We start from the raw sequence: 15224 nt of genomic DNA on the forward strand, positions 1-15224 counted from the left end.
CTGAGATGGCGGTACTCCCGTGACGTGACGCGGTCTAATCTACACGGACGCCTGAACTCCGGAATGATATTCCAGGGAAATTCCAGGGAAACCCCCAGTTTCCGTATCATGCAGGGACTCAACATTACATGACAAATATCTCCAATTATGGAAGCCTAGGAATTCAGGTTGCGGAATGTGGCTAAAAGCTTGATCACTGAAATCATCCAAATTTGTCTTGCATTTGCCTGCTTATATATTTCAACAGTTGTCAAGCGGGACCCATGGTAATTGATAGACCTTTTCTCGTCGCCATTGATCCGTGAAATTCCGTTCAAAAAGCTCCGTGAATGAACTCATGACGATCATGCCCTTAACCATAGCTCCATGCTTAAAGACACAACGGATCATTTGCATTTGTCCCAAAAGTAACCTATCGTCTTATTTGTTATCAAAAAGCTTACTTGGTTATAGATCGTACTGGTTCTAAACACCCCGTCAAATTATTTCGCCTGCCTTGCTGTCATTTAGAAGAACTTCCAGAAAATCTTTCCAACGCAGTCAATAATAATTGAGTGATTTTTAGAATAAAGAGTGCTACTGACGACATCGTGTTTCGTGATCAAAAGTTGTGCATGGTTTTCCACTCTGTCTTGAATAGTGTAATATCCACCGAGCTAAAACTTTGAACATGTCAGGTTCCGAGCATTCTTCTTTGGAAGTTGTTCATGCCTTCAATGCAATGACAAGCAAACGATCCATATGCCTTGAAACTCAACATGGGATGTTGTGAACCGGCCCATTTCCACAGCTATCTGTGGTTGCCAGGTAACCGAATGTATTGCTTACTAAAGCAATTCCTTTCCCTGGAATAGAAACATGATTCATTCCCCACCCGAACCTCCCAAGGACACAACCGGTGGGGCACGTAATCCCCAGGGGAAGGGATCGGGTCACAAGCTTGCCCTCATACGTCAACAGAAGGGTGACTTTTTTCACCTATAGTGATGATTCAACCATAGAGCTCTATGATTCAACCAACTGCGGATCATAAGCCACGAAACCAAATTGACATGAACTGTAAACTGTTTGTTATTGTAACCTTTTAGTTCAAAGAACAGATGTTTTTAGTTTTCTGTTCATCGATACACTCTTCTTTTTTTTATAAATCCACTTAACTTTTTTTTTACCAAAACATTTAAAGTTCATACAAAAAAAAACTCATTCGAAACATGTTGGGCTGGTATGAACATGTAGTTATTTGTTTGACTTTTTTTCCTTTTTGAAAACTGCATTTTTGGGGAAGGTGATTAAATTAACTTATGGTGGATAAACCCACTTGCGATGATATCAATGTTCTGATTCAGTTGAAGGACAAGAATGGGTCTGAGTAACATTATAAAATGTACAGTATGTCATTTGAAAAGGATTTTTCTTCTTTCATGCATCCATAAAAACTTTCACCCAAGTTCACCACTCAGTCCAGTGATCAGACTTTTGCAGTAGGTGATAATAGGCCATTTATCGACACGCGTCTGTGAAACCTTGAGTTGGCAGATTTCCAATGTGTAATGTTGGCAGTTACCCAAAATTTTATCACTAGGATATCATCAATAAAACATTTATGACAAAATCAAAGCGGCAAGAGTGGACTTTGAAGTGGACAGCAATATACTCACCACTCTGAAACTGTTGCCTTTTTTCATTCCTTTGTATTAACATTAGTTTACTCTCCCTTTGCTTTGCAACAAATTTCATTTGAAAAAAAAGAAGAGTTTTCTATTTTGAACGTCAGCAACCTTTTGAAAGGTTTTTATTTTAGGTGGCTTTCACGCCTCTAGCACATAAACAAGTCATTCAAAAAGTTAAAAAAGTATTCAAATTATTCAAACTTTAAGTAATTATCGCACAACTAAACGAGGGCGAGTGTTTTTAATTCGTCTAATTCAAAGGTGAATAACTTTTTTTATTGCTAGAAAAAAATAGCAATTAATTTAAAAAAAAATGTTCTGGTTAAACTTGAAAATTGCACAGGGCGCGAGAAACTTCAACACTTCTCCACCATCCTCTATATTACCATTGTTCCTCACCTTGCCTCTTCCTGTTCAAGGTGCAGGCATCTTCACGTCTTGAAGAATCCTACTTCTCTTGAAGAGCTCCTGATCTCCTTAAAAATTTCTGCTGGCCAGCCTATTGTCCTCTGACTAAATGAGTCACTAACTAGTAACTGGCTCAATAACTGACCTAGTCGCTGAGCATAAATCATGTCCAGCAGGACTAGTCAAGTCTAGTCTTGGTTTGCTATTGTCAGCCTTTCTCCTGTATCATCTCTTCTCCTTCTTCCCACTTCTCATCTTTTGCACCCCCTCTCCGTCTCTCCCTGTTTCATTCACGACATCCTCCCTTGCATCTCCTCCTGTCTCTTCCTTCACACTTGTCCCCTTTCTCCGCAGGTACTTTGACTTGAAGATGTCGGCCATGTCTCGGAACGGCGTCTGGCTATCGGACGGGGCCGAGGGGATGTTGAGGACGGAGCGGGCCCTGGGTGATTTCAGGAGGATGTTTTGACTTAGACCGTAGAATGCAGAGGAGGCCCAATAGAGAGTCATCGCCTGGGAAAAAAAAGTAAGTATCTGTTCAAGTATTGTGATTTACATTTTAAAAAATTAATAAAACTACAAGAGACGATTTTAAAGCAAATATAAGACAGGTATGCAGCTTGTTCTCGGATCAGCTGATTTCCTATTTTTTTTTCTTTTTTAACTTCACACCAATTTTATGCCATTCTAAATTGAAAAAAAACAACAGTATGCATTTTTGTAAAACTTGGAATTTCCTCCTTTTTTTGCAACTTCCCGGATGTATGCATGAATTATGATGATTCTTTTTACATTAAATATTGCCATTAAATAAGTTTGCCATCATGAGATTAGGGAAACATTTTATATATTTTTCCCCTTTTATTTAATACCATGCATGGTGACAATGAGCGTTTGCCGCCAAGACATTAGTTAAGTACATGTAGTTTTTTTTAAGAATTTGAAAACGATATCGGATTCAATCATATTTTTAAACTGCAAAGATGGATTGCCAAATTACAAAAACTTGTTTTTGAAAGATAACCAATCTCCCAACTTGTAACAGTATCTGGTTCTTTGTACCACAGGGAACAAGACAAAGCCTAACCAATCACTGATCTTAAGCCAACTTTAGAGATTTTAAAGTCGAAAGTTATAAAATTCATTAAATTGTTTTTAATGCACAAATGCACCTTTTTTGGCAACATTTTTTTCCAAACATTTACCAAACTTACAAAAGGCCTATTATTATTCTTCGGGGGAAAAATTTTTTTTTTATAGCGCCTGTGCTTATTTTTCAATATTATCTAAAATTTTCTTTGCAGTTGTTATCTAAACTTAAGCTATTTATATTTCTCTGTCTCTAAATCAATTAAAACTCCATTACCAACAGAAAGAACAGTTTGGATATGTTTCAACTCTTGATTTGACTCATTCTAAACTACAATGAAATGCACTGCCATTTCCCTTCCATGCCCCTGGACAGAATCCAACAAATTCTCTCAAAAAATCTATCTGTGTTGAATCTTCCGGCTTTGGTTAGGGACAAGGACAGACTAGTTTCAATTATTTAGTAAAGGAAACGGTACTTCCTTGTACATGGTATTCAGCAATCTAGGTACAGGTCATTGGGTCTAAAACGCCTGCAGTCAACACAATGGTGATTTGCTGGTGGATTTCAATAGACAAAACATTTGAATTAACTATGCACTTATGGCATTGATGCGTTCTGCATGATGGAAGGAAGATTTCTATTAATACATGAAATGCCATCCACAGCTTTTCCATCAGTTTTGCCCAACTTACAAATTTCAACCAAAAGGGTCTTTTTGATGCCAAAGAAAAGATAACAAATTCATTAAAACAATCCTATCAATGTTAAGTTAAATGTAGTAATATGTTACATCATATCATTGAATTTCCTGTAACTTTTCCATAAATTGCTTCTGTAAATCTAAACTTTCTCCAAAATCATGTGACTGGTTTTATTTAAATTCTCATTTAGCCTAGGTTACACCTTTGCCTCTATTTAGATTTTCATTATTCTTAATATATATTTCATTCTATAGAACTAAATGTATGAGCTTAACCTATAAACACTTGAAGTACATTGTATTACATTACATTACATTACATTACATTGTATTACATTGTATTACATTGTATTACATTGTATTTTTTCCCTGCTAAGTCCATAAAACCAAGCAGTGTCATGCAGGTTGGGGCGGTACAGGGAGCAACAGGGCGATTTTGGGCAATACAGGGACAGACAGCTTTTAAACAGAAAACCACACAATAAAAACTCAATAAGAACACCACATAGACTCATATCTACAATTTGACCTCCAAAAATTGTAAAAAAATCTTACTGTCGGCACATAAGCTGCTATAGGAATCATGACCAACGATAGGCCGCGGAGGAAGTTGGTGACGTAACGCTGCGTCCGGGACACCGGGTTACTGTGCAAGGCCATCATCTCTATGTTACACAGGTTCAAGACTCCAACCAGCACAGGGAGGATGTAGAACGGATCCGGCACAGTCAGGTCTGGGAACCAAAGAGCGCCCTCTATTGACAATGCGGGAACAACATTGGCCGGATCTGTGGGGAGACAGAACATATGGCAGGTCAAATCTCGCTGAAGTTATTGCAAATTATTTTGGGAACTGACACTTGGTTTGGGTTTCAGGTTAAGTTAGGGGACATTACATGATCACAAATGCAATTGTCGAAACATATAACACTGTCCGATTATCATGAAACTTGGTATGTAAGTAGAATATATATCCTATACATGCATGTTTGGGTTAGGGGACATTACATCATCATAAATGCAAGTTTCAAAGCATATATAGCATAGTCCAAACACGAAACTCGGTAGGTATGTAGAATTCATTTTATACATGCAAAAAAAGAGTGACGTCATGATGAGGTCATCGTGCAACTTTTTTGTGGGTTTCTAACTGATACCCAAATCCTGAGGGTATAAGGACTTTTAATTTATCTGCGTCAAACATCACTCACCAAGATAGACGGTTCCACTGAAGGCCCCAGTCATGTTCCTGAGTGCCATTGAAAGACACACCCACAGTGGGAACTGCACCAGGAACAATATGGACCCCTTAGCTGGGTGGCAATTATCACGGATGAACAACTCCTTGGAGTAATGCTTCACCTGAAATGCGAACGAAAATAAATTAACTTAACCCTAACAGAACTCAACCCATCAAACCCAAACGGCATGTTTTGTTGGAATCTGTCAGGATGGGTACAGTACCCCTAAACTGACAGTCTTTTACATTAGGTTGGAACACCTCCAGAATCAAAGTCAGAAATATGTGTGCGCAGTTTCCCATATCACGCTGGAATTTGCTAGCCTAAGGAGGTTATATGAGGACCGAGTAAATTGCTTACCAATCCCATGACTGTTTTCTCGGCTCGTTTCTCAGACCATCCTTCTAGTTTTGCTCTTTCTGCAAACCTCCGGACAAACGCCTGCTTGGCCATCATGACAATCTCTGGCTGCAGTCTCTCCACCTAACATAAAATGATATGTACTGATAATTACAATAGCAGTAATACCATTGTATTGATACTAAGCAGTTCCAAACACATGAATAATGCACTTTGTAAAAGAGACCAAAACCAACAAAACATAAGAAAAGGGAATAAATATTACTGGTTACTGTACGTGTACTTCCCAAGTCACCAAATGCGCAACCAATGACATCAAACCAAACCCATTTTACGTTACGACCGATAAAGTTCACCCTGATGTTACTGTCGATGGCTGGTCATTCCACAGTCTTTTTTACTATTTTATTTATTGTAATCTTTAACGGGGCCGTATCATAAGTCCAACGCCTCATAGGTCCGACGCCTCATAAGTCCGAAATTTCGGACTTATGAGGCATAACATTTATTTTTCCGCCTCATAGGTCCGACGCCTCATAACTCCGACGCCTCATAAGTCCGACAACGGAAAAACGAGGCGTTTAATTTGTCGGACTTACGAGGCGTCGGAGCTATGAGGCGTCGGACCTATGAGGCGTCGGACTTATGAGGTGTCGGACCTATGAGGCATCGGACTTATGGACCTTTATTTGTTTAGGGGATGCGATTTTGTCGGACTTATGAAGCGTCGGACCTATGAGGCGTCGGACTTATGAGCGGACCCCTCTTTAACGAGGGCAGTCCATTTCAGTTTAAGAAAACTGCTTTCCAAAGGAGCCCTCCTTTTTACAGATTCTCCTTGAGTCAACTACCTTTGCTCTGATGTACTGGCTGTAGATTCCCAAAGGGAAGGTGAGAATGGCTCGGAGCAAGAAGGTGGATAAGACAAGACTGGCGCACCAGGGGAGACCCATCAAGTCATGGCTGTACTCCAAGAGTGCCTGGGATAACTGGACAGGCTTGGAGGCCAGCAAGACCTCATAAGCTGTGGTGGGTTCTGTGGATATGTAACGTCTTGACTGAAAGAGTCCTAGCGGCACTTGATGCAGGCACATCTTCCCAGACAACAGTGCAGTCGGAAGTGTATGGGAACATGTCCTCGGTTTTACATTAGGAGTTTGGGTCGATGAGAACTGCCAATGGCTTCTACTACTCTTTGTATGACATCTCTGAGTTGTCATATACTTTGGATTGTTATCATTCATCACAGGTACTGTCAACACTGCAAAAGTAGTCTCCAGTTTACAACGTGTCTCTGTCCTCCACAATGGCTTAAGATGATGAAAGCAACATGAGAGTCCTTTAGGAAGCACAGCTACTGATATTGGACCCATAGCACTTTGTTGAAATTCCTCAAGCAGTGACCTGTTACAAAATAGACGGGGGCTGTAGGAGACTTATCTTCTGTGTATCTGCAAAAACAGGGGGGAATAATAAAAACAGTTTTAAGTTTAACTTTAGATCATAAAAATATATGATGATTGACGTTGATGTAGAACATTTACAATTTAGCATGTTTCACTGTTTAGGGCCCAGATCATGGTTATTTTTATAGCTTTGAATCTGTAGTATAATGCTGTGCATGCACGAATTCAAGATTGCTGTTGTTGTACTTGCAGTACTAGTTAAAGTGTTTTTAGCCACTTGTCGCTAGTTTATTTTATTAACAGTCAGGCCCTAATGATTCCATAGTCCGCACACGTGTACGTACGTATTGTAAACAGGTACTAAAGTAAAGCGGCCGCCCAAACATTAAGTTCTTTCTTTCCCTGCATTTTTACGGTCTAAGCAAGGTAAAATAAAACCTGGAACTTACTGCTCAAAATCTCAGAATGCTGACTAGCCATAAATACCAAGCATCAGTGTCCAGATGACGAAGAAATCAACAATTATATAAGCTGGCTTGAAATCATTAAAGTTGAGCCATGGAAGCTGCCATCTTGAATCCACGAGACCGTTGTAGTGTTATAGCGCCCTCTTCTTCCCACACGTGTTCCCTTATTTTTCTAAATAACGCCACCTTGTGGCGCACCAGTGCTCATCCAGTCGCGCTGGTTTCCCTTTTGTTAACGTATTTGATTCCGCGTACAAATTAATTTGTGACGACCAGCGATATCGCTAAAAAATGGTCAAAATAATCCGTGCATACGTCATGTACGTGTGTACCGTGCAAACATGGACGAAATGGCCGACGGGGTGAAAACTTTGAATCTTCAGCGGGCTCTTTCTGGGGGATTCGGTTTCTCCCTGATGGGAGGAAAGGGAACTAGTTTTCCTCCAGTCATATGCGACGTTCTGAGCAATTCGCCGGCCTCGAGGTGTGAACAGGTGAGATGGAATTTGAGACGAAGTCTTACAGTTGAGGGAAGATTGTTTTCATTAGACGGGGGAGGGGGCGGTCACCAATGTCTACTGACCCTTCAAACTCCTGTGAATTTTTCTGTTCCGTGCTCTATGGTTATAGCAGACAAACATTATCCAGTTATTACCATTAGCCATTACAAAAATACTGCATATGACGTTGCAATGTTGATATTTTTAAGCTCTATTTGTGTCCCCAATTTGAGTATTTCAATTTCATTTTAAAGATGATTGATGGCCAGAACGGGATCACTGTCAGTGTCAGTGAAGGAAATGGAACTGAAACTAGGGAAAGGACCGAGAATCAGTCTAGTGTTTACGTTTGACAATCACATCAAGCTGTGTTATTATTAACAACATGATTAGAAATGTGTCGCAGACGTTGCGAATTACTTCACAGAAAATTATGCTGTCAAGAACGAGAGGTGGAATTTACCCAGCAAAACTTGCCAAAATCCACGTTTTCATTATTTTGAGATGGCTTTTCAAAATCTATTCATTGTGTTTAGGCCATTAAATAGATTTGTTTTAGGTTTTTCACTTTTCAGTCCAGCCCCGAGTTTTTGAATATTTTATATTTTTTTCTGAAAGTGTGTTTTTTCCTCCAAAAAATGGTATTTTCCAGACAAGTTTCTCACCAAATCCACAGGCACGGTCGCACTAATTTGCACGCAAACATTGTGCACGACAAGCTATTGAGGTGTTATGCATGCCATAGCGCTAGCGTCATCATAGTCCGAAAATTTGGGACTCTCAATACTGTGTATGAGAGTCCCAAAACTTAAGGTATTGAAAACATGCAAAACAAGAAAATAGACTGGCACCTAAAACAACCAGTCTTTCAGTACTGCATCAATCAACCATGCCAAAAGAATTTAAGGAACATGTGGCATGAAGCGGGAACTAGTCTCAATTTACTACACATTTCTCCATAGTAAAGCCACCAGACTATTGACACTGAATGAAGAGGTCAGTCTTTCCAAATAGTTGGACCATGGTTGGACATGTACCAGTCTAGTCTTTAGCCCCATTTTGGAATCACTTGACTTCCCTCTCATGTGCAAAATATTGAAGAAAAGTCTCCTTTAAAAATTGAATTGAGTCTGCAAACTTGGTAGGTGAAATACTGAGGACATGTTCTTTGCCCCAGTGCAATTTTTGGAGAAATTTGCTGGCTAAACTGTGAGTAAAGTGGGCCTGATTTAGTTTTGCACGTTTCAGAGCACTCCAGAGCCCTGTCTGGCGTCATCAGGCTGTCTTGGCTCCTGACTAATAAAGATGACGTCTCCCATAATTAGCATAACGATTCGTGCAACATGTTGAACTTGATGTAAACGACAGCAAACAGCCATTCAATCATCCCCCAATGAATATGAACGAAGTCTGCGCCACCCAACAACAGTTGTACGGCTGTTAACTGTCCTTAACATGGCACATCGTGCAAATTAATTATGCTAATGCATACGTCATCGTATAGTCGGGAACCATGATGGGTCAATGTGATATTGATATGACAACGCTCTAGGCACCATGCAGTAACTACATCCTAATTCCTTCGGGCGTGAACTGAGCGCGTGTTGTAGAGTACTGGTAGTTGAAAGTTTTTAAAGTTCAAAGTTTGGCATCTGGCTGGCAAGGGTCGGCCAATTGTTGCGTTGTTTGTTTGAACCAAGACTGGGACCTGGGGTGCTCTGAAACGTGCAAAACTAAATCAGGCCAACTTTACTCTCTCTTTAGACAGCAAATTTCTCCAAAAATTCCATTGGGCAAAGAAAAATGTCCTCAGTACCGGTATTTCACCAACCAATTTGTAGACTCCATTCAATTTTTAAAGGAGACATTTCGCCAATATTTTGCACATGAGAGGGAAGTCAAGTGATTTCGAAATGAGTCTAAACAGTAGACTTGTACATGTCGAACCATGGTCCAACTATTTGAAAAGAAACAAAAAAACAGTTTCTTGTCTAGGCTTTTTGAAAAAATGAAGAAGGTGGGCATTTTCTTTTTCTTTTTTCCCCAAGATGGTTGATTTTTTCAAGATGGCAGATGAATTCCACCATTTTCTTGAATCTTTTACTGATACAAATTGTGTCCAAAGGAGCCGTTTCCACATAACTACAATTTTGTTTGAAACAAATAGAAAAATCAATATATTGACAATATATTTGCAAAATTATATTGCAAAATGTAGGAAGAAAAACAAAGGAAGTGGTCTGGAAAAAAATACGGACATGAATGAGGAACTGGTTTATTTTTTTTGCTGGGGGGGGGATGATTAGGGTTAATTCACTCTCATCAGTACAATGTAGGTCGATTTAAACATGCCTACATGTATGAAGAGCTCTCATCTCCCAATATCTGACATAGTTTACTTCTCATGTGGTTTTTCAGCAAATGCTTTTTTTTCCCTTTCATTATTTACTTTTCTAGTTTATTTGTTAGTTTTCATGCTTAGGTTCTGTCTTGGTCCAACTGTCCGTGTGTACTTGTTCCTGTTTCTGTTCTGTGTTAGTCCATCCAGGGCATCTCGCCACAAGCCTAGGCTTCTAGAAGATGCCTCCATACCTATATTTTCGCTCCTTACACCTTTTTGAAATTCCATTTACTTAATATTCATGTATTCTCTGCTCGTATTTTTCAATTGGTATGGAAATAAACGTGAGTTTGAATTGAATTTTGAAATTGAAATAGGGCCTGCAAATTACCCAAAAATGTCAACATTTCCATTTACTACATTGTACACGTATTAATGTAAACTTGTAAACAAACAATATGAAATTCCCAGCTTGACAAAATGTTTGTATATCACAGCTGTTCCATCATGTCCACTATGTCCGCTCCAACCCAACTGCATCATTTGAATGAGTTTCTAGTGCTCAAGCACTACTGCCCCTCCCCAATAACAATTATACGTATCCTTCATAAATGTGTAACACATTGTAAACAGCCTTCATTACTTTCAAGAGGTAGACGCGCCTACGTCGCACTGGTTATTAATGTCACATCTGGGTTGTTCCTATAGTGCACGATTGGTTCGTGTCGCTTTGTTGCAATGTGTATAATGCTATTGACAGGCACGCACTTACATACATTGTGTTAAATGTACACACACATTCATGTACCAGTACTAAGATACAGTGAATATTGCAACTCAAATTTACCTCGTCGCAGGCATTCATTCATTCATACTGCCACAAGACTGTGTACATGCATGCTTCTAAGGCCAAAAAAAAAAGTCTCCGGTTTCTGGTATGGAGCTTTCCCAAAAAGTGGTGCGGCGACGCGGCTTTTTTTTTTTTTTTACCTGTTCTTTTTGCTTCAAATGTCAGCTGATGACTGCAAATAATGCCTGACTAAACTTAGTGCAAATATATGGGAGTCCAGACTCTGGTCTCCAGAGAGGCCACATAAAGCTTATTCTCGATCATAACCCCATGTAAAAACACGTTAATATTGTGCAGCAGCAGGATTCCAGTCAAACCAGTGAGTTTGGCAGTTTTGAGACATCATCTTTTTTTGAAACAAAACCTTTTTAATTTTGCCGACGCGCATGGCTACGGTGACGCGCGTGCATACCAGAAACCGGAGACTTTTTTTTTGGGCCTAAAACATGATTTTTTTTTTTAAGTACACTCGGGAATTCCTTTCTGTGTAGGATTTTCAAAATATTGCCATTGGTGATGTACATGTTTACAATGTCTTGTCAGTTGATGCATTCATAATGTGTGTACTCATGAATGGAAGATATAATATTGAAGGCTACTACCTACGGGCATTGTATTTTCAGAGTCCAAGTTATGCATGGAAGGAATGGTAAAGTCTTCTCCTGTATGGGTTAGAAATTAGATTGTTGGCTTTGTGCTGTTCTCCCAAAGCCTGGCATCATGCTGTGCTATTGAGTCCAGTATTTGACAACAACCAGAAACAGAACGTTGTGCAACAAAATGATGTGTGTACCCCTTTTTTTCCCCAGAATTGTACTCAAAAGATTGTTTGCATTTTAACATTTTCTTTTACACAAATTGGTCAAACCCAAGCAGCATGCTGTGAAAAATACAGAACCCTATTAAAAAAAACCCTAGTTCCCCATTACTACCCTGCTAAATCCAACAGAGTCTGACAGTTACTCGTATGAGTTTCCTGCTTAATCCAACACAGTCCAACACAATCCAACTTGCCAAGTTGTTGGGTGCATGAAAATATAAAATGACTGTCATGCTCAATCCAACAGAATCCAACCGTGCCTTATTTTTCTGTTTGCTGCTGGATCCAACAGAGTCCAGTTTGGCGTTATAAAAATTACTAGAACCCAACAGAATCTGACTCATTGAAATTAATATCCTATTCAATCAATCAATCAACTGTAAAAAAAAGAAAAGAAAAAGAGTTTTCAGTTGCTTGCTGATAGAATCCAACAGATTTTAACCGGACTATATACAAGGGGTTTACTGCTCAACCCAGCAGGACCCAACAGATAAAATAGTTGGATCCTGTTGGATTGAGCTAAAAAGACTTTTGTACAATCTTGTATTCAGTAAACATACATACTGTGTAATGTACATGATTTCAAAAGACTCACAATATCAAAACATGCAGTGTAGAGTGTACCTGTACGTACCCAGGGTAGTTGTTTTTTAAATGCATCATTTGCAACTTGTCCTTGTACATAATTTGTGTATGTACACATTATGTATCAATTTTAACATGTCTTTGTGTCCTGTTCTTTCTAAATGCATGCCTACTGGTATCTGCCATAACAACCGCATTATAAACAGAATCGGTTACATGTACCTTACAAATATACACTGTCAAGTATCCAAAAATGCCCTTTTTTGGCCTTATAAAAGGGGAGTGACTGTCTTGTTTACACAGTTGACTTCTAGCTGGACTTTTACCTGCCTTGCAAAATTGCCTCTGGTTAGCTATTCCTGGTCAGACATGACAGAAATCCGACCACAGTTTAATCACATTTTGCGTCTGCAAAGTCCAGCGTCCCAAATCAGTTAATATGTATGCGGTTTAGACAGCTCCCCCCCCCCCCCCAAGTCGATTACATTTCATTGATCAGCCCAGAAAGGCCTATTATTACACCCAGATTTTCCCTTGGCTCATAGCTGTTGGCTGTGCATGTTAAAAATGTGACTGTTCAATCAATGGGCCCCCATATATATTTTTTCAAGTTTGAACAAGTCTAGGAAAATTGGTCAAGCATTCTTTTGGTACCGTAGGATGAAATCTCACCATTGGATTTAATGGAGTGGTTTCTTATTATTAAATTTGCTTGTGTGTATGAAACAAAAACATTGAGTTAATTAAATAATTAACACATGTACTAACATGATTTACTGTTTTACTAACATGTTTATGTTTTACATGGTTTACTAGCAATGAAAAGAAAAAGTAGTTGAATTCATGACTTTTCCCCCCAAATACATGCGTGTTAATTATGTGATGCGATTAAGCTAAATGAGTCGTTTGTCTTGAATTTTCATTTGGAGATTCAGGCCGAAAAAGGGTCACTTCATCACATCTCTTCGTGTTCCGACTTCAATAAATTTTGAACTATAGATGGTATCAGCATGCTGTTTTCACAGCAGTAATGCTGAGATTGTGCTCTTTTCAAATCTGTCAAAAAAACAATCCACAAACAACCCATCTCTAGAGCTTGATCGTTCGCATCACATATGGTTGAACTCTTTTAAAAGCAATCATGCAGTTTTATGAAATTTGCGCTCTTACAAAGTACACATCATGTACATACACTACTACAGCTATTCAATAGTCCCTTATTGTACATGCAACGTTCACTGTTAATTGCAATCAAATAAAACCAATGAATGAATTTTTTGCCATCTGTTGCCAGAAAAATGTTTAATGTGAGTCATGCGCACACATCCTTTGTAGGCCTAATCATTATCTACCGGACTTAAAAATGCTGGATTATCGGTGGTTGAAGTTACTCAAAATAGAATGCATAGCGCGGTGATTGTTTGTCCATTTCTCAACAATGAGTAATCTCCTAGGTTTTGGCCTCCTTAAGAAGTTTGGCTTATCTGGCAGCATCTTCACTAAGCATGGCCTGAAGATGGGCTTATTCGAGAAAGATTGTCAGAAAAAAATCCTTAAAAAGTGGCTACGAACCGCCATTTCTTTTTTATGCATGGATCATAGAGAAACAGATCAGTATACACATACATGTAACCATACCTGAAAGATTATTGTGTGTTATAGTAGAATGAAAGTGGTGGCCTAGATTAAGTCTTGGATTGGCAGTAATGACCGACAAGGGGTGTGGTTTATGTAAATAGACTCAGCAGAAATGGCCCAGATTTGGCAATAGCCCCGCCCACTTTTGGCCATAGCCCCGCCCACCTTTGGCCATAGCCCCACCCACTTTTGGTTTGTCTCAGTTATCACAGTGCTTTTGACTGAGCTGTTGTGGTCACCTGACTAAAAGTCGTGATCTCATTGGTCAATGCACACTGTTTGATTGACAGGCAGAACCTTGCCATTGCATTATTGGCGGAATTCCTGGCTGCAATTGAGAGATAAAAAAAACAACGAATTCTATTGGCTCTTGCCAAAACAAAGTGGGTTACCTCACGCATATTGACCAATGACCATCACTGTATGAAGTGCATTCGTGTTAGGTGAACGATGTAACTATCTGTCTTACAACTGCTCTGATTGGTTTGTTTTTGTGGCTTTTTCTGCTTTCAACCAATGATCAAGCATGGACCATGTGCCGCACTGCAATTTTATATTCAGATTTGTGTAAAATTCCCAAGAGTAGTTCTAAGGAGCATGTAACAATTTAAGGGTTAAAATTTGAAATTTGCATATGAACGAAGACTAAAGATGGTAAAGATGTAATCTTCCTTCCTACCAGAAAGGTTTTGTTCCTTTTTAAGCCCAAGTACTGAAAGCAGATGAGCTTAAGGATTACATTGTAAGGTTTTTTTTTACCGATCAATTGGAGAGGTTTATTGAAGCGGAGCTGCCGAGAAAACTAATCTTGGATTGAAATACCAGAACTGGATTAAGTGAATTGAACATTCTTGTTGCATTCAATTTCCGTCTCTATCCCTGCTGTTTCATTTATGTCTGAAGATTGGTGGAGTGAACGTGGAATCTTTTTGGATCTTTTTCAAGACAGTGTTTTGGTGGAGTGAATCGCAGCATTGCTGAAGACAAAGTCTTCACTGTTTTAGTTGCTGTCACAGATGTTCTACTGTTTTCATATGTTTCAGCGCTGAATGCTTGAAGTCTCAGTACATTGTATCCACACTTTTTTTGTGTGTTGGTCCCTATTTTCCTGTGCTACATCATTACAGTACATACAAGTGTGTTGT

At 39.2% G+C, this 15224-nt stretch overlaps 2 protein-coding genes across 3 annotated transcripts in view; one reads left to right on the plus strand and one right to left on the minus strand.

Moving 5' to 3' along the window:
- Window positions 1-1298: 1298 nt before the first annotated feature.
- LOC119731655 (cytochrome c oxidase assembly protein COX18, mitochondrial-like) lies at window positions 1299-7507 on the minus strand. The gene is made up of 6 exons (XM_038204860.1): window positions 7328-7507; window positions 6324-6923; window positions 5473-5595; window positions 5083-5233; window positions 4427-4659; window positions 1299-2591 (listed from the first exon to the last, which is right to left on the minus strand). The coding sequence occupies exons 2-6, from the start codon at window positions 6843-6845 to the stop codon at window positions 2304-2306; spliced, it is 1317 nt and encodes a 438-aa protein (XP_038060788.1). The 5' UTR covers window positions 6846-6923; window positions 7328-7507; the 3' UTR covers window positions 1299-2303.
- Window positions 7508-7604: 97 nt separating this feature from the next.
- The window catches only part of LOC119731654 (PH and SEC7 domain-containing protein-like), a 51181-nt gene continuing 43561 nt past the window's right edge, over window positions 7605-15224 (plus strand). For both annotated transcript variants that reach the window (XM_038204857.1, XM_038204859.1), the window contains exon 1: window positions 7605-7839. In XM_038204857.1, the coding sequence (XP_038060785.1) occupies window positions 7687-7839 (153 nt within the window). In that variant the 5' untranslated portion in view covers window positions 7605-7686. The remainder of the gene's footprint in view (window positions 7840-15224) is intronic.

The sequence above is a fragment of the Patiria miniata genome, unplaced genomic scaffold (assembly GCF_015706575.1).
Source record: "Patiria miniata isolate m_02_andy unplaced genomic scaffold, ASM1570657v1 HiC_scaffold_24, whole genome shotgun sequence".
NCBI lineage: Eukaryota > Metazoa > Echinodermata > Asteroidea > Valvatida > Asterinidae > Patiria > Patiria miniata.

Bases quoted from the DNA above. Each gene is read 5' to 3' on its own strand.
- LOC119731655 (XM_038204860.1), bottom strand. From the start codon at position 6,845: ATGGGTCCAATATCAGTAGCTGTGCTTCCTAAAGGACTCTCATGTTGC. The intron at 5,234-5,472 runs GTAAGCAATTTA...TTCGCATTTCAG, and splicing joins AGAAAACAGTCATGGGATTG to GTGAAGCATTACTCCAAGGA. The intron at 4,660-5,082 runs GTGAGTGATGTT...GTCTCCCCACAG, and splicing joins CAGTGGAACCGTCTATCTTG to ATCCGGCCAATGTTGTTCCC.